This window comes from Phasianus colchicus, chromosome 10 (assembly GCF_987193195.1).
Source record: "Phasianus colchicus chromosome 10, bPhaCol1.hap1.1, whole genome shotgun sequence".
NCBI lineage: Eukaryota > Metazoa > Chordata > Aves > Galliformes > Phasianidae > Phasianus > Phasianus colchicus.
Genome location: NC_143445.1, coordinates 19014957 through 19038027, shown reverse-complemented (window position 1 = coordinate 19038027; position 23071 = coordinate 19014957). Strand labels below are relative to the sequence as shown.

General features: G+C 51.7%; 1 protein-coding gene across 3 annotated transcripts in view; it reads right to left on the bottom strand.

The window, feature by feature from the left end:
* Nucleotides 1-23071, bottom strand: part of SCHIP1 (schwannomin interacting protein 1) — an 84615-nt gene that overhangs the window by 19170 nt on the left and 42374 nt on the right. Inside the window, exons 1-2 of one of the 3 annotated variants that reach the window (XM_090147627.1) lie at nt 18632-18950; nt 8002-8508 (exon numbers count right to left, since the gene is read on the bottom strand). In XM_090147627.1, coding sequence (XP_090003753.1) covers nt 8002-8508; nt 18632-18637 — 513 coding nt within the window. In that variant the 5' untranslated portion in view covers nt 18638-18950. Of the gene's footprint in view, nt 1-8001; nt 8509-18631; nt 18951-23071 lie in introns of those variants that run through there. The other 2 variants (XM_090147626.1, XM_090147628.1) reach the window with 2 other exon arrangements.

Sequence of the window (23071 nt, the reverse complement as noted above, 5' to 3'; positions counted from 1 at the left end):
AGGGGTTGTTCCAGTACCAGTCACCTGGAGCCACCTGCTCCATTCCCAGCCAAATGTGTGGGAAAAGACTCAATTAGGAACATGCAGGCTGAAGAATTCCACAGACCACTCCCCCACGTCACCCGAAATTCAAAGCTTCTCTGTCAAACGCAGCCAAATCCAACACAAACATGCCGAGACACAGGGCAGAAACAGGCAGCTGGGGACTTTGGTGCCCAACAACAAAGCCTAGCAGAAATCTATGCTTTTTTTTTTTTTTTTCCTGCCTATTTTTGGTCTACTCGTACCGCTCACAAAGCCACCAGCAGCAGCCCTGCAGCTCCCCGTCCACACACAGGTCTCCCAGCTGCACCTCCGGGTTGGTGCAGTGGGAGAGCAGAGTGAAGCTCTCACCATGGTGAGTGCAGACAGGCTGATCACAGGGATGGAAAATGCTAAAAATACCAGTAATAGTAAGGGTGGGTCCCAGTTAGTCATGCAGTGCAGGAGCTGCAGCCAGCGCGCGGCAGCTCCATATAAGAGCAAAGGAGCGATGCTCGCCTCGTAAATCAGATTTGTCACTCTCCCTTTGGCTGTGAGCTTTGCCTTCCAGTGAGCCCAGCTCTGGGAGCCCTCTGCTTTTAGCAGTTCTACAGCAGGGCTCATCTCAGCCTCCTCCTGCAACTGCAATCACAGCAACGCGCTCCCAAGCCAAGAGCACAGAACTGCTGCTTGTGCTCTGTGCAGGGCACTTGTCTATCCAGGAGCTCCCTGAGCAGAAAACAAAGCCCAAATGACATTCATTCCTCCAGCCCCTTGCTTTTGCACACTAACACATGCTTTTCCAAAGCTTTGGGAACACCGCAGCAGCACAGTTATCATAGAATGGCCTGAGTTGAAAAGGACCACAATGCTCATCCAGTCCCAACCCCCTGCTATGTGCAGGGTCACCAACCAGCAGACCAGGCTGCCCAGAGCCACATCCAGCCTGGCCTTAAATGCCTGCAGGGATGGGGCATCCACAGCCTCCTTGGGCAACCTGTTCCAGTGTCTCACCACCCTCTGAGTGAAAAGAGGTACCAATATGCCCATATCACCCCTTTCCTGTGCATCTGTGGGCCTCAATTCCACCTCTGTTTGGTACAAACCCCACTGAGAGTAATTAGCAAGCATACATTACACAGTATATCATAGAACCATTAAGGTTGGGGAAGCCCTCTAGGATTCCCAACCCAACGCCAACCCACCCCACCATGCCCACTGCCCACATCCCTCAGTGCCACAACCCCATGGTTCCAAACACCCGTATGGATGGTGACCCCATCACTCTGCACAGTCTGTGCCAGTGCATCACCACTCCATTTCCTAACATCCAGCCTGACCATGTGTTACAGACAGCACCAGGCACTGCCTGGGCACAGAGGCTCGCAGTGTGGCTTTGAGCATGCAGTGACAGCACCAGGGCTCATGCTTCTCTATCAGTTGTAATTAATTCTGCATTAATTCTGAGCTGCCCCCTTTCCTTGAAAAAAAAAAAAAAAAAAAAAGGATGAGCATTTAGCATTTGCATCCATTTTTATTTTTTTTTCCTCAAGAACTTTCACATTCTTCTTTTCTCTGCTTTGCTTTGCTGCAGCACAACATAAATCATTTTGTTAGAGCTGTCTGCCCAGGGCAAGGCTGGAGCCAGTGATGAGCACAGAGCCTTCACCTAACACAGAATCCTATTTCACGAGGTGCAGGTGAAAAACAGGCACAGAGCTCAGCATCCTGCCATGCCCTTGTCACACTGCTCCAGAACTCACTCAGCCCTTCAGCAAAATGACCCTCAGCAGCTCGTGTTCCTTATGGGAAAAAACCCAAAGCCAACCTCAAAGTGCCTTCCTCAGGAGGAAAAAAACAAAACAAGGCCCCTTCATATCTACCTACTGATTTACAGTTGGAGAAACACAAGGAGAAGCAGCAGCAGAAGAAAGCAGAGCCTCACCAGCTTGTGTCAGCCCTTGTTAAGCTATCAGAGATGGGCAGCAATGCAAATGCACAGCATAGAGAACTCAGTAAGAAGCATCAATCACAGATTACTCGTTTTTAAACTGCTGAGATCAGTTTATCACCCAATTCCTGGTGGGAAGGAAAACAAAACACGATGGCCACACACAACCCAGGCACAGAACTCTGCTACTTCCCCAAGTCCCTCTTTAATAAATTCAGTATGGGAGTTACATTAAATAAAAAAATGTAGATTAAATTTTTAATAACTCACTAAAAGCATTTCAATCCTCTACAGACCACACATACTACCAGTTTTTGTGTTCATAAAGAATTAAGCACTTCCATATAGTTCTCTCTCATTCTTTTCCCAGCATTGCCACCTACCAACCGAGAGCAGTAAATCTCATCCCCGCACCTTTCCTCTCCCTTTTCCCTTCCTTCTTCCTTTTCCTTCCTCTTTTCCTTTTCCTTCCTCTTCCCTTTTATTTTTCCTCTCTTTCTCTCTCCTTTCCCATTTCTCTTTTCCCTTTTTCCTTTTCCCTCTCAGTTTTCCACTCCCTCTTTCCTTTTCCTTTTTTCCTCTTTCCATTCTCCTTTCCTTTTTTCTTTCAATTCCTCTTTCCTTTCCCCTTCTCCTTTCTTTTCCTTCCACCCCCACCCCACTGCCATTATTTCTTCCAGCTCGTGCGAGCACTTGGCTTTCATTCTAACAAAGCATGGACAGGTTGAAAGAAATGGCTTTAGTGCAATTTTCTCATTTAAAGGCGACCCATAGATCACCAAGCAGGAAGCTGAAATTGGTGGTATAAATAAGATCTACTGCTGCTGTGACGCAAATGACTCCATAGGCGTGATGGGGAAAGACAGAGTGGGTGAAAGTGATACAAGTACTTGAAAAAGCTGGAAACCCTTGATGACAACAGCTATTACAGAGCACTCCTGCCTCAGGGAACAACTCAGCTCAGGTAGCACAGGAGCTCGCTGCCATCAGAGCCATTAGTGCTTTGCTCACAGAAGTGGGATGGATTTGGCAAAACGTGGCACAACACAGGGAAGTGGCACCTCTGCTTCATTTATCCTTAAGGTGACAGAGTAAATCTCAAGCATCCTTCAAAGGACGCGAGGTCCCCCTGCAACCACTGTGTTAATCTGGGGCTCCTGCAGGATGGATGCTGGATCACAAAAAGGGCAGAGGCATCTCCGTGGCTCAGGCTTCAGCCCTGCATTCACTGCTTAATATATTTTACTCCCTCTGCTCCGTGCCCATGAGAGGCTGAGGGGCTGGGGCTCAGCACTCATTCCCATTCTCTGCCATCAGCAATTGCAGCCAGCCCACAGCTCGCCCAGATGCTCCTCTGCAGATCCTGAATGCGTTTGGTGTTGTACTGAATAAATACTTGACTCTTCCTGTGCTTTTTAATACACTCTGCCTATAATTTCTCTCTTCACACACACAGCTATTACACACACACCATCCCTGAGCGTTGCTGCAGTAGCTATGGTCCTTCAGCAGTCACATTAACACGTTTGGCACAGCACAGGCCAATTCTGAGAACTGGAAAACTCTAACTCTCTCGCTTAGCACACACAATATGCAAGAAAATGATGCCTAAGTGCATAATTAGTACCCAACCAAGTGTTCCTGCTGCTCCCTCAGCCCCAGACCTCAGTGCTGAGTGAGGGGAGCAGCAGGGCACGGGGCTGTGGGGTTACACTGCAAAACTAATTCACACCAATCATTGTACGACCTCCCCAAAAGCTCTCCTCTCTCTTCAGAAACCTTCAGTCTTTGCTGCTGACTACACCAAATACCCAAATACTCTTAAAACGTACCCACAGATCTTTGAGCAGGCAGCACCACAAATGGCTCTTTCTAAAGATACCACAGAATCACCGAATCATTAAGGTTGAAAAAGACCTCTAGGATCACCGAGCCCAACCCCAGCACACCCCACCATGCCCACTGCCCTCAGTGCCACATCCCTACAGCTCTGAACACCCCCAGGGATGGTGACCCCAGCACTCCCTGGCCAGCTGTGCCACTGCATCACCGCTCTTTTGGAGAACAAACATTTCCTAATATCCAACCTGGAAGTTTGCTGCTGCCTGCACTGCAACCAGCACTCCCACAGCCCCACTTTCTCAGTCTGACTGGGGATTTCTGCACACCATAAGGAACAGCCACTTACCAGGCGGCCGGGCAGCTTGCTGGTATCCATAACAGAGCGCTTTCCATCACATCAACACTCAGATAAAGGAGAATCGTTCATCAAAAAGGCATCTGCACACTGTCACCCCACGTATTTAGCACTTTCTTTAATGACAGGCTTTGCAGCACCGACAGAGGCAACTTGTAGAGTTTTTACTTAGCATTATTAATTACGATCATTTTGCCTGGATCAGTTTCTGCCCCAGCAAACACACATCTCCCCAGTTTGTGTAATTACAAACGTTCTTCCAGAACCAAGCCCGTCAGTGCACCTACAGCTGTTTCCTGAGCTGACTGACAGGGCACACTTTGGCAGAACCATTAACAACCTGCCAACCTCATCTGACCTTTGAGCTGGGTGGAAAGTGGCCGAAGTACGTCGCAGTCACCTTGCTGTGTTGTGTCACCAGGCGTGTCGGAGGCACCACGTGTGGAAGGTCAGCCCCTGTTCAACCCAGTGACAGGACTTCCTAAAGCTGAAGGGTTTGTGCTCCTCATCAACACAAACAAGCTGCCCCTGGAGTATCCCTCCCAGCCAAACAGCCCCATTCTCTTCTTTGGGTGCAGAAGAAGGAATTTAAACACAGAATCATAGGATGGCTGGGTTGGGAGGGACCTTAAAGATCATAGAACCATGATGGCTGGATTGGAAGGGACCTTAAAGATCATAGAACCATGGGATGGTTGGGTTGGAAAAGACCTTAAAGAAAACAGAACCATGGGATGGTTGGGTTGGAAAAAACCTTAAAGAAAACAGAACCATGGGATGGTTGGGATGGAAGGGACCTTAAAGATAACAGAACCATGGGATGGTTGGGTTGGAGGGTCCTTTAAGTCCCACCCCAGTCCCACCCTCTGCTACAGGCTGGCTACCCCCCCACTACATCAGGCTGCCCCATCCAGCCCAGCCCTGAGTGATGGGGCACCCACAGCTCTGGGCAGCAGTGCCAGGGCCTCATCTTCCTAACATTCAACCTAAATCTCTCATCTTTTAGTTTAAAGCCACTCTCTCTTGTCCTGTCACTATCAGACCATGTAAAAAGTCTCTCTGCCTCCTGTGGATCATCTCCCTTTAGGTACTGGAGGGCTGCAGTGAGATCCCCCTGCAGCCTTCTCTTCTCCTGGCTGAACAAGCCCAGCTCCCTCAGCTTTTCCTCCTAGGAGAGGTGCTCCAGCTGATAAATAAGAGAGCCCAGGCACCCTGCTGTCAGGTGTGTGAGGAGGTCTGGCAGGGCTTCTACATCACAGGAATGACAGAAATGCAATTCCCCTCAAGCCACAAGTTTGATTTTGAAAATGAGTGTGTCAGAAGTGAAAGCTCAGACAGCTCTTGTCTGGGGAAATGCCTGCTGGGACGAGGAACCCAACGCTTTAAGAAGGCTCAGTCAAGCATCTATGACTTATTTTAAGTGAGAACAACCTCGCTGTCCACCTCACCAAGCAAACATTTGCTCCCTAAACGCTGGAGGCAGAGCACACCAGCAGGCAGGAGCTCTGCACTGCGCTCCCACTGAGCTCAGCCAGCAGACACAGGGCCAGAACCCACCAGGACAGCCAATAAATCATTCCAGGATTTAATCCTGGACCACAGACTATACTTTGAATCCATCTCTCCGGGCATCCAGCCACAGTGAACCACAGCTGGGAGCAGAGCAGAGCCCTGTGCCCATCTCCTGTAAATCAAGACAGCCTCGAGAGCCAAATGATTCAGAAGGAAACAAATTTAACTTCCTAACACGACTATGTTCAGCACAATGCAGGACCCATAAGCTGGAGGCAAGGCACAAGCCTGGGCAAGCTGTGCTGATGCACAACACGTTATGTGTCCTGCCAAAGGGACCACGGACCTGGAGGCTGCAGGAAAAGCTGCTATCACTGCTGCCTGCAACGAGCCTCTTCCATAGAGCACAGTCCATTCAGCAGTGCCATCCGTCTTCTGACTGCCACAGGCTCTGAAGTGGCAAGCTGGTTGGCCAAGCCATTTCCTTGCCCAACAAGTTTAACTGACTATGGAATTTGCAGATGTTATTCTTTGGAAAATACATGCTATTGATTGTAATCACCATCCTCAGAGATGCAATGGAAAGAGTATTAAAACCATCGATGCTGATTTTGATTTTATTAGAACCATTAGCAAAATGGTGAGCAGCAAAATCCTGCTTCCTGCACAGCTCCCAAGCCCTGTAAATCACAGCACAGCACATCTGTTTTGCTCCTGGTACGGCTGTGGGCCAGGGCTGGGATGGAGAAGAGTGGTGGGGGCAGAACTGGGATCGCTTCTCCAGGAATGGATGGATGTTCCTTTAAAGATTTGTTCTTTGAAATGTCACAGAGCCTCAGGAAGGAGCTGGGCCCAGGATGGGCAGAGTTATGGCACAGCCAGCATCCACAGCAGTGCTGGGCTACGGCGTGGTGACTTTACAGCTGGCTCCCAGAGCACAATGACACCAACTCACTGCAACTGCCCACAGCAGAAAGAATTCCCTATTGCTCCAACCTCACACGAATGGTCAGGATTTTGTTCTTAACATCTACACTGGATTCCTGTTCACGTAGACCGGCTGAAGAAATGCTCCCATTCAAAACAACAGCTGTTCCTCACTGTGCCCCTGTTAACGAGATCATCTTACATTGCACCAACCAAGGCCTCCTCACGCTGAAATCTCTCTTTTCTCAAGTGTGTTCTTGCTGTTGGAGAAAACCAACTCCTCTCCCCCCTGCCTTCTTTCACTTCACCATATTCATGTTTCCAAACATTTGGGTTTCCAGCGGGGCAAGAAAACACTGTTACAAACAGCGAGATGCTGAACTTTAGGAAAACATCATGGTAAGGGATGGTTTGGGTTGGAAGGCACTTCAAAGATCATCTACTTCCAACCCCTGCCACGGGCTGCTGCCAACTGCTACATCAAACACTGGATCTGGTCATCCAGAAACCTCACAGTTCTACCACCAGACCACACATCCCTCCCGACCCAGGAGCCTGCAGTCTCTGTGCAGACAGAGAAACACATCTGGGCAGAATTCCTCAGGTGAGCCCTCCCCTTGCTAAGCACATCACCGCAGGCAACGAGTTTCCAGCAGTGCTGCTGCTTCCGGCAGCTCGGGGCAGCAGGAGTTCATCAGATAGCTCAGAAAGCCTCCAAGCCACAAAAACGAGCTTGCTTTCTTTCTTTCTTTTTTTCTTTTTTTTTTTAAAGCCCACTTTCTCCACAGACAGCAGCAATTAGGGACGTTACCTGTCCCCAAGCACTGAGGCTCCCCAGCTCAGGCCCTGGGCACAGCGCCCGGCACTGCTGCTGTCACACTCATCTATGAGCCATTCACTGTGCCCAGGACCCACCCACATTTTTCAGCAATTAGTTGTAATTCGAGGATTTAGGGGAAAATCCCCTACCTCTCCGAGCCAGATGACTTCACAGGATGCGAGGGGTTGGAACGCCTTAACAAAACCCGAACCAGGCGGGGAAGCTGCGGGGTGTGGGCGATGCGCACCGCGGGGCTCCTGCGCTGCGTTCGGGAGGTTCCCTCGGATTCAACCCCGATGGAAAAGTCCCAAGGAGCGCTCGGCCACTCCGGCGGCCCGAGCCATGCGCGAATTCTACCCGACTTTGTCTGCGGATGACGCGACCGTGGAAACAATTCGCGGCGTTTCCCCATGAAAGCACGCTCGTTAGGCTTTGCGGCTCAGCCGGATCCCCACCGGCGCCCGGCTCAACCAGCGGGAAGGCCGCCCGGCATCACCCCACACCCAACGCACAACCCCGGGGATGCTCCGCGAAGTTGCGCTCCCCCCTCCCACCGCTCCGCTCCCCACTCACCGAGGCGGGGTTGGCCCTCTGCCCACGCTCCTTCTCCCGGCACTGTAGCCCCGCCAGGTGCCTCTCCAGGGCCGCCCAGTCCATGGCGGGCGGCTGCGGTTCCCGGGGGGGTTGAGCCGTTCCCCCGCCCCGCCGCGCCCGCCGCCCGCCCGGCCCCGGCGCCCCTCCGCCGTTCCGCCGCTGCTGCTGTTTCGGGGGCGGCGGGCGGTGGTGCGACCGCGGGCGGGGAGCGGCGGAACGCTGCGGGGAGCGGCGGAGGGAGGGAGCGGCGGGGAGGGCATCGGCGGGGCCCGGGCAGCGGGGAGGCAGGTAGGCGGCTTCGTCGTCTTCGTCGTCGTCCTCCTCTTCTTCCTCCGAATCGTCGTCCAGCGCCGCCAGGTCTAAGCTGCTGGGGGACGGCGAGGACTTGCAGTCGGAGCACGGAGTCACTTTGCTGGAGTTGGACTCCGAGCTGGAGCGGCTGCTGCCGGCGTCGCTGCCTAAATCCATGCCATCCTCCCGGGAATCCTGGCGAGGGGAGGAGGAAGAAGAGGAGGGAGGAATGGAGAGAAAGGTTCCGCGTTAAAAATTATTAATATCTATATACCTATATATCTATATCCCGCTCTGAGCCCGCGGGTACCGCGGACCGCCCGCCCCGGAGGCTCCGCCGCTCAGAGCGCCTCCGGCGGCCGTCGGGGAGAAGAGGGGAGGGGGGGGCGGAGGGGGCGGCCCCGGGTCGGTAACGGGGAGGGGAGCGCTTTGCCCACGCTTCCCGTTTCTTTTTTGGCCGTTTAAGGGAGCCTTAATAAGCGAATTGTGTCTGGGATGTTCTGGCTGGTCAAAGGCGAACCCGACGCACCAGCAATCCCGCTCCGATATTAATTTCAATGGGATGCTTTCTGCAGTGCTGGAATCTCAAAGCAGCACTCGGCCGGACTTGCAGGAATGGTACACACAGACCGACAGACACAGCAGGATGGATAACAGGAAACCAAACTTCTGCCGTTACCTCCTATGCGATCACAGAATCACTGAACCATTCAGGCTGGCAAAGACCTTTAAGATCACCAACCCCAACCCATCCCCTCAGTGCCACATCCCCACAGTTCTGAGCACCCCCATGGCTGGTGACCCCAGCAGCCCCTGGGCAGCTGTGCCACTGCAGCACCACTCTTTGGGGGAAGAAATCTTTCCTAATCTGCACCCTGAACCTCCCTGGTGCCACCATGGCTCCCAGCCCCAGCTCCCTATGGGCACGATGGTACAGCTGCTTTGGCCAAGGCAGCAAAAATAAGTGCTGGTTCCACAGCTGCACAGCAGGGTTACACCTGACATTATGCTTTTGCTGGACATGGAGACAGTAGTAGCAGGCAGATGGTTGGACTGAATATCCTGGAGGTCTTTTCCGACCTTGGTGGTTCTATGGCACATTTTGGGGATGTATGTCTTTGTCTGAGCATATCTGAGTGCTGCGAGGCAGGGAGCAGCCTGCTGGGTTCCAGCCTGACAGTGGCAGCCTGCAGCAGCTTTATTTATAGGATCTCACGACACGCGGGATCGATTGGAAGATTTCTGCCACGAGAGTGATGACAACAGTTTGGGGAAGAGGAGAGCACACTGTGCTGCTCAGGGGACTGTTAGCCCACCATCCCAGGGCCACCTCTGGCTGCCAGCTGCCATCAGCTCCCTGGAGTGAAGGGAATACCAAGGGCTGATGTGACCCATAGGGCACTCAGAGGGTGGTGAAGTACTGGAACAGGTTGCTCAATCACAGAATCACAGAATGGCCAGGGTTGGAAGGGATCTCAGGGATCATGAATCTCCAAACCCCCCTGCCACATGCAAGGCCACCAATCTCCCCATTTAATACTAGACCAGTCTCCCCAGGGCCCCACCCAACCTGGCCCTGAGCACCTCCAGGGATGGACGGGGCATCCACAGACTCTCTGGGCAGCTGTTCCAGCACCTCACCACTCTCTCCGTAAAGAATTTCCCCATGAAATCCAACCTAAATCTTCCATCCCTCAACTTCAAACCATTTCCCCTCGTCCTGCCGTTATCTGCCTTTTCAAAGAGTTGATTCCCCTCCTGCTTGTAGGCTCCCTTTAGGTACTGAAAGGCTGCAGTGAGGTCACCCCGCAGCCTTCTTTTCTCCAGGCTGAACAAGCCCAGCTCCCTCAGCCTGTCTTCGTATGGGAGGTGCTCCACCCTCTGATCATCTTCATGGCTCCTCTGGACCCTCCCCAACAGCTCTCTGCCTTTCTTGGGGGCTCCACACCTGGACACAGTGCTGCAGATGGGGCCTCACAAGAGCAGAGCAGATGGGGACAATCACCTCCCTGTCCCTGCTGGCCACCCCTCTTCTGATGGAGGGTTGCCCAAGGAGGCTGTGGATGCCCCCATCCCTGCAGGCATTCAAGGCCAGGCTGGATGTGGCTCTGGGCAGCCTGGTCTGCTGGTTGATGACCCTGCACATAGCAGGGGCTTGGAACTGGATGAGCACTGTGGGCCATTCTATGATTCTATGACACCTGCAGAAAGCAGTGCTGACAAAGGAGAGCTCAGAAGTGGTAGGCCAGAAGTCCTCAGCCCACCTGCAGGCCTCAGAAGGGCAGAATGGTTCCTTACTAGGCTGCAGAGCAAACCATGTTTGCTATCTGTCTAAGTTTCTCCTTTTTTTTTTTTTTTTTAACTTTCTATTTTTTCTTTCCTTACAGACAGTTGCAGTTGGTTTACCCTTGCAGCGTCAGCCCTCTACATTTCTAATTATACACAGGGACCATATTTCCACTTGACCCTTTGCAAGAAGAAACCACTTATTGTTATTCAAAACACATATGTCATTTCTTCCCTTTTACAAGCCTACATCAAATGGGCTGTTCCTGCAAAGCGATGAACAACTTGAGCTTCATATGAATTTTAAAGGGGGAAGGGTGCGAGCACAAGTCCTTGTAGATGAAAGAGTTTGCTTTACAGTTACTTTATTCACTGCAAAGTAGGTTTTAATACAAACAAAGCAAGCTGAGTTTGTTCTGAAACAGCAATCTCTTATGGAAGCAGAATTCTTGCAACTTTCATTGCACAAGTGCAGGGCCACGCTGAAAGCCAGCTTGCTTATTTCCACAAGCCATCAAACTTACTTTGTTATACCATTTTGGCACTACCCTAACCCCATATTAAAGATACCTCAGGTGCTTTCTCTTTCTTATGATAAAGTGCAGAACTTTTAGGTAGAGGAAGGAGGAGGACAGGGAAGCCCAGCAGCCCCAGCCACCCCCTCCTGCCCTCTCCAACCTGATCCATCACTGGGAGCATCACCCACCGCCCCACTCCCAGGCACCAATCAGCCCCACAGGGATACACAGCAGGGCAGGACACAACCACGTGCTTTTAGATTGGCATTTTTGGGGAAAACTTTGGGTTTCTCCCAGTTTTGGAGGCCTAAATACATAGAACTTTGCTGCCAAATGCATGGACTCAGCCTCCCCAGTGCCTGCTTGCTGCAGCCTGGAGCCTACTGGGCACCCACCACTGGTCCAAGAAAACACAGCACCTTTACCTGACAGAGCAGGGGCTTCCAGGAGCACTTTCTGATGAACCTGCTGAGTCCCAGACTGAGCTGACAGCTGCTATTATGCAGCTGGGGCTTTGCCAGGGAAATGGTGCTGATCTGCCCCACGAAGCAGGAGCAACGCACGTTTCCTCTGAACAATGGCAGGTCATGTCATGGATTTCCTCTAAGTAATAATAAAAAAAGCCTCTAAAGAGCAGCCCCGCTTCCCTTTCCCTGCAGAGCATCCTGCCACTGCTGCATGATGTCACAGAATCATGGAATCATAGAATGGCCTGAGTTGCAAAGGACCACAATGCTCATCTGGTTCCAACCCCCCTGCTATGTGCAGGGTCGCCAACCAGCAGACCAGGCTGCCCAGAGCCACATCCAGCCTGGCCTTGAATGCCTGCAGGGATGGGGGCATCCACACATCATGGCTGCACGGTGGCTGTCACCCACCAGGGACCCCGTCCTGCACAGCAACCAGCTGGGCTCCCCATCTCACAGCCAGGAGAAGCCAGTTTGTGCCCTACATGCTCCCTGGCCCCTTTTTACCCATTGCCCTCCTGACACCAAAGTTCTCTACCACATATTCCCCAGCAGGGCAGGGGTAGCACCATGCCATCCCCACAGCTCTGCATTTTTAAGAGAAAATCACTGCTTTTTGAGGAGCTTTTTGACAGTGATTCTTTGCTGAGAGGCGCACATAGATACCATGGTGACAGACACCTTCCCCTATCACAAAAGCAAACAGGAACTCAGGAATTTGTGTTTTAAGGCCAAACTATATCTAGGAACAACGCATGCTCAACATCTTGCCGCTGTTTCCTATTAGTGCTGTTTGCTTGATGAATCTCCCGCAGCCCAGCCGGCGCAGGAGGCACTGCTTGGCCTTTTGGGGCTGCATTGGGGAGACTCAAACTCCATTTGCATTGGCAGGTTTCAGCATTTAAATTTAGCACATTAATCCTTTGCTTAATTTAGAGCAGGGATGGGGGGGAGGAGGGGGTGTGAAGGAAGAGGAGGAAATCACGCCCTGCACACTGTGGTCCCACTGTAGCTCTGCTGCAGGCAGAGGAGAGGCAGAGGGCTTCTTCCAGGTATTGCTTTGGATGCCTTTTTAGGCACTTCAGGCTGAACTCAGTGACAAATTCCCATTCTCTCATCTGGGCAATATTCATAGAATGGCTCAGATTGGAGGGAATCATCGAGCTCCAACCCCCTGCCCTGGGCAGATAATGGCAGGGAAGGGAGGAAAAAACACACCTCTGCTTTCTGAAGCACCCACTGCACCTCCCTGCTCCTGGTGGATTATGGAAGAAACAAGGAAGGAACAAATCCCCTCCAATTGAAGGTATTTCCTGGCCATTTCAATAGGGCAGAATGGCAACCTGCTGGAACCTCCTGGGAGCTGTCTTTCTGGAGGCCAAAGCAGCAGTCAGGATGACTAATTTTATTCCCAAACAGTGTGAAATGTGCTGATACACACAGCAGAGGTTGTATCACTGCTTTGGCAAGCTGGGGATTACCACCCAAGTATGGTAAAAGTGAAATTACACTGAAATCAATAGAAAGCAAAAAACCACCTCATTGCTTTAACGAAGGTGCATTAAAGGCAATTACCAAAAACCACTCTTCAAGGAGTAAATGGGCTGCAATGAGGCTGTCAGAAGCCCAGCAGCGGGGCTCTGCTCCTCCCTCACCCCCCCCTGGGGAGATGCTGGGTACCACAGGGAACCAATCCTCCCTCCTCATCTACAATGAAGGCAGTGATGTGCCACTGTCACACGCTTTCCCAGCAGGGACACATCACTGAGGTTGGATGAAACCAGTGGGGCTGTGAGTTCCCCTTCTTCTGTTTTCTCTCCTGGCTCCAGGAGGGCCAGCAAACACATTGGGTAAACATGGTGCGAGGTCAGCAGGAATCCCCTTATCTCTGCACAGGCCTCTGGAATTCGGTGTAATCTCCAAGGCCACGTTGAAAAAAAAAAAAAAAGCCATTTATAAACTGGTTTCACAGGCACATTTGGGAAGGAATGTGAGCGAGGAAATAGCTGAAATAGTTTGCATGCACGACGCCAGCACAGCACCACCACATCTTCGTGTTTTTGCAGTCACTCTAAACCTATTAACCAAGGAATTCCAGCATGCACACAGGAGGTCACATAGAGCTAAAGAGCAGTTCTGAAATGAAAACCCTCCTGCTCCACTTCTCCATGTGCACGGAGCAGAGGGTGGCAGGATGGGAGGAACCAGCCCTGTAATTACATGTCAGTGAGTTGAAGCTGCTGTCTCCACTGCTCTGTGGCTGCTGTGCAGGGCACAGAACCATAGAAGCATTAAGGTTGGGAAAGACCCTCCTAATCCCCAACCCCAGCCCACCAGCCATGTCCCCAGGTGCCACATCTCCATGGTTCTGCACACCCCCAGGAACGGTGACCCCACCACTCCCCTGGCAGCTGTGCCACTGCCTTTTAGAGAAGGAAGGTTTCTCAGTATCCAACCTGAGCGTCCCCTGAGCTTCCTCATCCCCAGACTGACCCATCCCACTCCCCACAGCACTGTGCTCCAGACCCCTCACAGCTCTGTTGCCCTTCTCCAGACACACTCCAGGACCTCAGTGTCTTTCCCGTAGCAGGGAGGCACAGCACTGAGTACGCAGGGACCCATCTCTGGGTGCTGAAGGCACCAAGGAAAACAGAGAGGGCAGTGCCCTGGTACATCCCTGCAGCCCAAGCTCAAGTAGACGACATCTGAGTACAAACCAACACTCAGCAATTTCTCCAGAGGACTCTTCCTGGCTGAAGATGGTCCTGCAGGTGCCCTCCAACGCACAGCCCCAGCTGCACCACTCTGCCCAAGCACCACCAAATTCTCCACTGCTGCTTCCCACCTTCCAACCAAGGGCAATTATCTCCTGCTATTCCTTCGCCTCTGCGCCTTTATGAGCTGCTCAGCATTGAGATGCAGTTCAGGTTCACAGGAGTACAGGCTGCTGCTTTGCTTTTCCCTAATGATTTATGATGTGCTTAACGCAGCCGTTTGCAGGAACGTGCCGTGGAGCAGCAGCAGGGCTGTGCCCAAAGCCCCCAGACTGCTCTCCCCAGCCTATGGGACAGATGCTCAATGGTGGGCAGATGCAGGGGGCTGAGCCCTGTGTGCCACTTCTTGAGGCTGCTCGCCCTGCTCTGGTCCTTGGGACGTGCCCCAGAGCCAAGGGCTGCCCATTTGCTATGTTAGAATCTGTTCAGCCCTTGCTGTAAAGTTCCTAATCTGTATTCCAAGTCAGAAATGAAACTTCACAAAAAAAAAAAAAAACAATGACCAAGTCCCAAAACCAACCAAAAAATACCCAACACAACTGCACACAAATCCAAGGAAAATAAAATACATAACTACAGCACATGTAGCTGTGAGGAAACAAAACCTCTTCCCTGATGATGAATTATACTTTGCTCGCAACAGATGCAGCTCTTTATATTTGTTTTCTGCATAAATCTACATATTAGCCTGAAAGCAACTGTATGTGCTTTGTCTTGCCTTGGTTACATCAGTCACTGCTCATTTTAGCTGATTGCCTTCGAGTGCTGGGCTGGGTGCTCTGAGCACAGCTTAGCTCCTGAAAACAGGCCTGTTATGGAGCTATTCCTGCACCAGAAGTGCCTTGTGCTTCCCCAGGGGCTGTGCCATGTTACCTTGTGCCATGCCATCCCATAGAATCCCATGCCATGCCCAATATGGCCAGAGCTGCCAAGCTCTGCTCCTGCAATGGCACTTAACACCCATTTATAATTGATTGCTGATGATTAATGAGTTGTATTACTTGGAAACGCCTGCTGCATCCCAGGCCTTGCTGTGGTTAGTGAAGGAGAAGCACAGAGTGACAGTGCCCACTGCAGCCCCAATGTCCTTGGGCAGAGATGTGGGCTAGCAGCTGGTGGGGGTACAGTGCAGCCACCCTAAGAAAGGGAAACTCATGGGGACCCAATGCAATTATGTTATTAAACGGCGAGTGCAGTTTTTCAGCTCTCCATAATCTCATTTAATGCTATTGGTGTCGAGTTAAATTATTTTTAATTGTTTTTACCAAACGCATCTGATGAATTTATGTTTTTCTCAGTAGGCTCGTAACTCTCGGGGAAAATTTATTTTCCTCTCCTCAAGGAGCGTTATTTAATATCCATCTGCTGGAAATCAAAGTGATGAAGCAAGTCAACAATTACTGCAGTGCTTCATTAATGGGAACGTGCCCGTCCTGCACCTTCACCCTGGCCCCGTCTGTGATGGGAGCAGCTCAGGGGTTGGGATCACCATATTGGGCTCACACTGGGCAGATCCCTGCCCGTGGCCAAGAGGATGCAATTAAGAAAAATGTTTTCTTAATTGAGAATTTGGAAGATCTGCAGCTGATAGCTCTGACGCGCTGAGCAGTGGGTCAGATGTATACTGAACTCAGTGCTGGGGGAGGATGGCAAAAAATAGAAAGCGAATTGCCGTGACCTATTCCTGTAATGAAAAGGTCTATTTCTAATCCATGCACTATTTAAGCAGAGGTATTTCCAGCTAATCTCCAACCATAACCCACTTAGGCAGAGCTGTGTGCACGAAGCAGTGGCTGTGCCCTCAGCACGGTGCAGCAGGACAGACTGACACTGTTGGGTCATGATGGGGAACAGCGAGCTGCTGCTGGGCACAGAGCAATCCCAGGCCTCTGGGCTGCCCCAGGGGGTGAGGGGAGCTGACTCTGCTGGGATGGAATCCTCCAGCCTGGGCTGCTTGGATGAAAGCTCCATGTCCCAGTCTCTGCTGCTGCCATCAGGGTCATGCTGTGTCTGATGCAAGACAAGAGGTAATGGCCTCATGTTGCACCAGGAGAGGTTCAGGTTGGATATTAGGAAGAATTTCTTTCCCAACAGAGGGGTAACGCACTGGCACAGCTGCCCAGGGAGTGCTGGGGTCACCGTGTCCCTGGAGGCGTTCACGACTGTGAGGATGTGGCACTGAGGAATGTGGGCAGTGGGCATTGCGGTGTTGGGTTGGGGGATCTCAAAGGTCTTTTCCAACCTTAATGGTTCTGTGATTCTGCTCCTGCAGGTGCTCCAAGACAACATCTGAACACACCAGCTGTGCCTCCTAAACGCCTTACAGACCAGTGTGCCCAGCACAGGAGCTCCATGACGGAAGAAGGAATAGATTGGGCTCTGCTCCTGAGAGCTCCTGCTATTTGTTTTACAGAAGTCCTGCAAGGCACAAACTTCAGCTATTCCGAAGGTGCGAGGTAGGCGGGCTGGGTATTTTTGAACACGCTGCAAGAAAGCCTGGTGTCAACGTTTGCATTTCGCCTGCAGTGCTACAAAGCCTGATCCTATATCACACAGCAGAAAAACCTGAAGCTGACTTCCGTGACCCACCCAGACTAGATTAAATGAGGAAGGCACCAAAGGAGCAGAAGGCGAGGAGGAGGCAGGAGGGGATGGGCTGCTGTGCTCTGCCCTGCCGCTGACCCAGGGGGTTCCCACCGACACTGGAACCAGTGGCACAGAAAGCCAATAATCCTCTTACCGGCCTGGCACTGCCCATGCTGTGCTCCAATTAGCAGCGGTGGTGGCTCAGCCTCTCTGGGGTTGTTATTAATTACGGGAGGAAGAGGGATGGAGGAGATTTAGAGCACGTCTGCTGAGGGAAAGGAGGGCAGAGGGGAAAAGGCTTTGCGGCTCTGTGCTGCTCCACTCTCACTCCGCTCTCATTCTGTCCCCAGAATGGAGCTCCTCCCCCATTCAGTGTATAAGATGCTACACAAAATACATCCCAAGTGCTGCTGCTGCTCCATTTGTCATCTTGCCATTTCAGTATTCCCAGATGATTTTCACACTGGGGAAAAGCCAGAATCCCAAATCCCAGGCAGGAACAGTGGGAGCAGCCATCCTCCCCCAGCAAGAGGGCTGCACGCCTCAGGAAACTCATCTCAAAGCCTCAACACATTGCACAGCCCTCCCAATTAACAGCAAGGAACACTAAGTCACGAGAACGTGATGAGGTGTCAGCTGGGTGGCACAGGGAACAGCTTTGGTGAGCACAAATCCCTACTTCCCTACGCACTGCCAGCTAAAACTGGGCATGTCTCTAAAGGGACGCGGTGCTTAAAAATAGGATTCTTTGTCCCAAAGGCTTTTAAAAGAGAGCTCAAGGCAGTTGCCTGCATCACACCCCATAGGAGAAGACGCAGGTTGGGGTACCACCTGCCCAGCACCCCAAAGCTGGGGTGGGATCCCCCTCTGTCGGGCAGCACTCATTGCCCTAGCCCTTACCATGCAGCCTCTGTTCTGCCACCCCTCTCCCTGCTTTCACTGACATATCATGCATGCATGACACAGCACACTTTTGCAAGGCACACTTCGTGCCACACTTATTTCTGCAGTGCTACAGACGTGGCCAGCACTGCTTCAGGGCCATGGGTTGCTGCCATGCAGCCCAATATCACAGCAATACAGTATCTGCTCCTCCTTGCACACGGGGACTGCAGGCAAAAAGCAGAACCTATTGCAATGAGATCTCTTTCTCTGTGAGGCAGCTGGGTGCCCAAAGGCTCCCATTTACACTCACAAACGACCACCACTTTAGAGCCATCCTAGATTGCTTTGCGCAATCTCCGCTGCCAGACACACAGATCAAGTCCAAGTCATACTTATCAAGAAAAAAAAAAAAAAAAAAAGGCTAAAAAATATTGTCTTAGGGTGAAGTAGGATCTCTCTAGAGGCTCCCGTGGCTTTGCCTGAAATACACCCAACGTCACTGCAGGATGTACCCACAGACCTCGCAGGCTGCCGAATCGCATCTGCTACAAAAAGCCCCAGCTCCTGAGCCCGGCTCCAGCCCTGCACGCTGCTGAAGGCACTGGGGCTGTGCTGAGGTCTGAGCTGGGTCAGGACCAGGACTGGAGGAGCTGAGCACCGTGCAGGGTCTTCACACCAGGCAGGGATTTTCTACCTGCACCCTCACGCACTCACACCGTCTGCGTGATCTGCCTCCCAAACCACATTTCTGCACAGAAGGGGAATGATCCTCCCGAAAGCACCAGATGCGCACCGTACTCACGTTCATCTTCCAGAGCAGCCTTCCTCTTTCAAGCCATTTTGTGAGAAAGCCCAGTCACTCACCGCCGCCTACAGCATTGCTGCCTGCGTGCCCTGCAAGGACCCGGGCTCCAGAGCGGCCCTTAATCCATCCAGCACCAAAGGTCCGGGCTCAGTCCTGCAGCTGAGGGATGCCCGGTGCCACCAACGCGCTCTCCTTGGCTCCAGCCTGCGATGGATGGAGGTCCCCAGGCAGTGCCGAGCTCTCCAAAGCCGTCCCTTTTACGTTCTCCGACCTTGCGAGGAAAATCCTGTCTCGTTTGAATTATTCATCATACTTTCTGTTCTGCCAGCTCCGGCATAACGTTCTGAATCATTAATATGTCATGACTTTTTATCTTTTTTTTTTTTTTTTTTTTTTGACTTTTATCTTCTCTCCGACGCGACTCCCTTCTTTAAAAATAACACAATCACCGGTGTGTTAATTAGCATTCATCTGATTTACCAAATAAAAAGCTGTCTCTGTCCTGATGCACATCCTTCCTTGTGGGAAATACCACTTTAACAGCTTCAGGAACCGGGCTAGCGCTGGCTGGTTCTATCTAAAGCACTGCAAAACATGTTTGGATTTCAGTTTTTGGCAGCATTTCCTAAGCCTGCAAGCCGGTCTGGTGATGGAAAGCAGGGTAGGCTTCCAGGATAATAAAAGAAGAACAAGGTAACGGCGCTGGGAGTGCTGTCAAACAGCTTGTTCTCCTCCTTTTTAAGCAGAGCTAATGGCAAAACACACCAAGCCATGGGCAGCAGGGCTGGCTTGGCTCAGCGCTGCACTACCGCAGTGGGGACACAGCTGCTGCCAACACCAGGAGCTGTACCCACAGCATGCACCCAGCCTCACATCTGTCCTATGGGGCCCATTTTACTTTAGGAACACAACGAACCACCCCCTGGATCCTCCCTGCCCTGGCTTGGCTCTTCTTTGTTAATTTCGAGTTGGATCCAGCCCTTCCCACAGCTCCTGGCTGGCAAAACTGCATTGCCCACCCCGTTCTCCAAAGAGCTAAGTGACATTTCAGCAGCAGGAAGCTCCTGCCAATAACATCACAGCCCGGCCTCGTTGCTTTCATGAGCTCCTACATCACACTCTGCGCAGGAGCCAGGGCTGGGGCTCAGCCTGGCCCCAGTGCCTGCAGTCAGGGCTGGGAGCAGACATAACCCACCCTGTTCCAAACACATTCCTCTCTGTACAGATTTTACATACGAACCGCACCTGCTTTCACAAATAAATGCAGTGGGAACCTGAACTATTCAGCCCGCTGACCTGAAGTTGGTTCTGAAGTTAATAATTCATTTATGTCAGCTGGGATGGATGTTTCTAATTCAGCTCATTTCAGAAGTCCAGAGGGGGAAGAAACACATCACAAAGTTAACTTGTTCTGGGAAGTCTGAGCATCCCAGGTAACAGCAGCAGGATGAGAGGTGATGTCCTCACCTTGCACCAGGGGAGGGTCAGGATGGGTATTAGGAAACATTTCTTCTCCAAAAGAGCAGTGGTGCAGTGGCACAGCTGCCCACAGGGAGCGCTGGGGTCACCATTCCTGGGGTTGTTCAGAGCTGTGGAGATGTGGCACAGGGGGATGTGGGCAGCAGGCATGGAGAGGTCTTTTCTAGTCATCATGGTTGGAAACCATTGGTTTGAAGCAGCCTTCAGCAGCATCCGACCATGTAATTCAAAACTCTGGAACAAATATTTCTCAGATCTCAGTGGGATTTCAGAATCATTGAGGTTGGAAAAGACCCTTATCATCCTCAATCCAACCCACCCTACCATGCCGGCTGCCCACGTCCCTGACTGCCACATCAAGGACAGTGTTCTGTGACCAGAGGAAATTCTCAATCCAGGTGGCCCATCATCCACTGGGTGATGAAAGAGGGATGCAGGAGAAACAAGGGCAGTGCATGCATTTTGGGAAACCTGCCTCTCCCGCTGCTGACCTTCCATCCATTTGGCTGGGAACAGTCAGTGGGGGAGGTAATTAACAGCTCACAACACACCAGAAGTTCAAACCACAAATGCTATGAATCACACAACACTTTGCTGTGTAAACCTTAGTGACAAAGCCTTGCTGAGCTCTACCTATGGGCTGTGCCCCTGAGGGAAGGGGGGGGGGGGCTCATGCTGTGATTGAGCAGCACCAACTATCTGCAATGGCTAGGGGAATGGCTCCAGCCCTCCCTTCAATCCCACCTGCACTCAGCCAAGGCAGGTGCAGAAGCTGCTCCTTTTTGCAACGCAGTGCCACCCTCGTGCTGTTGGATTTGCATTTGAAGCTGTTATTAACCGCCAGCATAATGAGGAGCTTGTGCAAAACTGGGCAAAGCAGAAGAAAAAGCCAAAGAAAAGCAAGTAACCCAGTGAGCGTGCTGGGAAGTGCTGTGCTGATGGCTGATGTGCACATCCTGGGGGTGAGGAGCTGCCTGCCAGGGGTACTGGGGCCTGCTCACACCCACCTGGGTGCCCACATCCATCCCCAGCAGTTGCAGCCCCTGTGGGAAACAGAAATCAAACGTAGCCAAGGCTTCACACCATCGCTCAGAGGCTGCCCGCCGGAGCAAACCCACATCTTATCTCAATTTTCTTTAATCCAAGGGCTCTACTAAGTTGACCTGGCACAAATTGATAGCACAGCCAGCTTGCCCTGAAGGGAGCCGCATGCATATTTCATCCCCTCACCTTGAAAAGTGCTGAAATGGCAGCAGTGGCACAGCCCAAAAGAGGCACAGATCCACCTTGCGCTGCCCCAGGTCCCATTGCTGTGTATGGGCAGCAGCCACTGACCAAACCACAGTTCCTGCTAATTAAACCCCACTGTCACTTTTGCTTGCTTAAAGTTTTGCCCTCCCAGCTCACACCAGAGCTGTGTAATTAGCAGCACTCACTACACTGCTCCCCAGAGCTTCTGAAATCAGCAGATTCTTTCATTTGCTTCAGGATTTTGCTTCTAGGGTCCAGCAATAACAACTCCGTGATAAAAACATACAATTTGCTCACAAAGCTCAGTTCGGCGTTCCTCTCACCCCACCTGCCCCACGTTGCCCATTGCTGGGTGCTCCCACAGCCCCACTTCCATCATTCCCAGTTAACTGTCACCGCCTGGTTGGAAAGCAGCTGCCTTTTGAATGTGTCCCATAGAGACCTCTGACACCACAGCTACTGTACTGGTTTGTCACCCATCTCCAATGGGCACCTAAAGGCCTTAAGGAGATCCAAACGCCATGTCCTGCACTGGGGAGACACCCCACAGGGGAACAAAAGAGCTGAAAGATTTCGGAGAATCATTCAGGTTACACTCTAAGAGCACCAACCCCACCTCACAACATCCCTCAGAGCCACATCTGCACAGTTCTGGAGCACCTCAATGGACGGGGACCCCAGCACCCCTGGGCAGCCTGCACTGCTGGTCAGACAGTGCTGGAAGAGCTCAGCATCAGCAGCCCTTTAAATTAAACTACAGCAGGCTGAACCACTGCTGTCACCTCCGAAGGATGGGAGGGGCTCCTCAACCTCCCTGCAAACTGCCTTCCTTGAGGCTACAGCCCAAGAGATCACCATTATTCCTCATGATTCCCTTCTTTGGGAAGCTATTCACACCTGGGCACCACAAATCAGAACCTTGATTTTAAGTCTCTTATCAGAAATACAGTTGCTCAGAGCATTGCTTCCTCCATTGGGTGGCAGCAGCACTGACGGGTGCCCCATCCCCATTGTGGTGGGACAAAGAAGGATCTAAACCCTTCCGTGATGTGTTTTTGCACTGCCTGGACACCTGCAGGGATGTGCAGGATAAGAACATTCTGCAGGCCAAGAATCAGCACTTAGGTTCAACACCCCATGCTTTGGGGCCTCCCAAGTGCCGTGCTGCTGCCTGTAACGTGCATTTAGAGTCACACTTCTTGCTGAAGCAGTAATAAGGCACAATCCCCAGTGCACATAACCCTGTGCTAGCAAGCTCACCTGCCTGATAGCAGGGGAATGCTGGGAGCATTTGCAGACACCAGATACAAATGCGTGGGGTTAAGCATTTCCAGGCTTGGGGAGCTTTCCCTTACAAGGCCACATTTTATTTCCCCCAGCTATTCTCCAGCTGTTTTCAGAATGTATGTGTCACTTCATTTTCACGTCTTCGTGTTTCAAAGCCCAAAGCAACATCTCCTTTGCCAGCTGAAGCAGAGCTTTGCATCGAGCCATCAACATCAGCCAGCCAGAATTAACACTGAGCACTGCCAGCTAATATTTCCTTCATCAAAAGAGACCATCTGAGAGAGATACTAATAATTCTTCATCCTCTGCAAAAGTGCTGGGATGTAAAAGCATTAAAGAGCAATTACATGCTACCTGGTATGTAAACTGCTGTAGTTTGAATTTATGAATAAAGTATCCTCCCATCCCTGCAGGCATTCA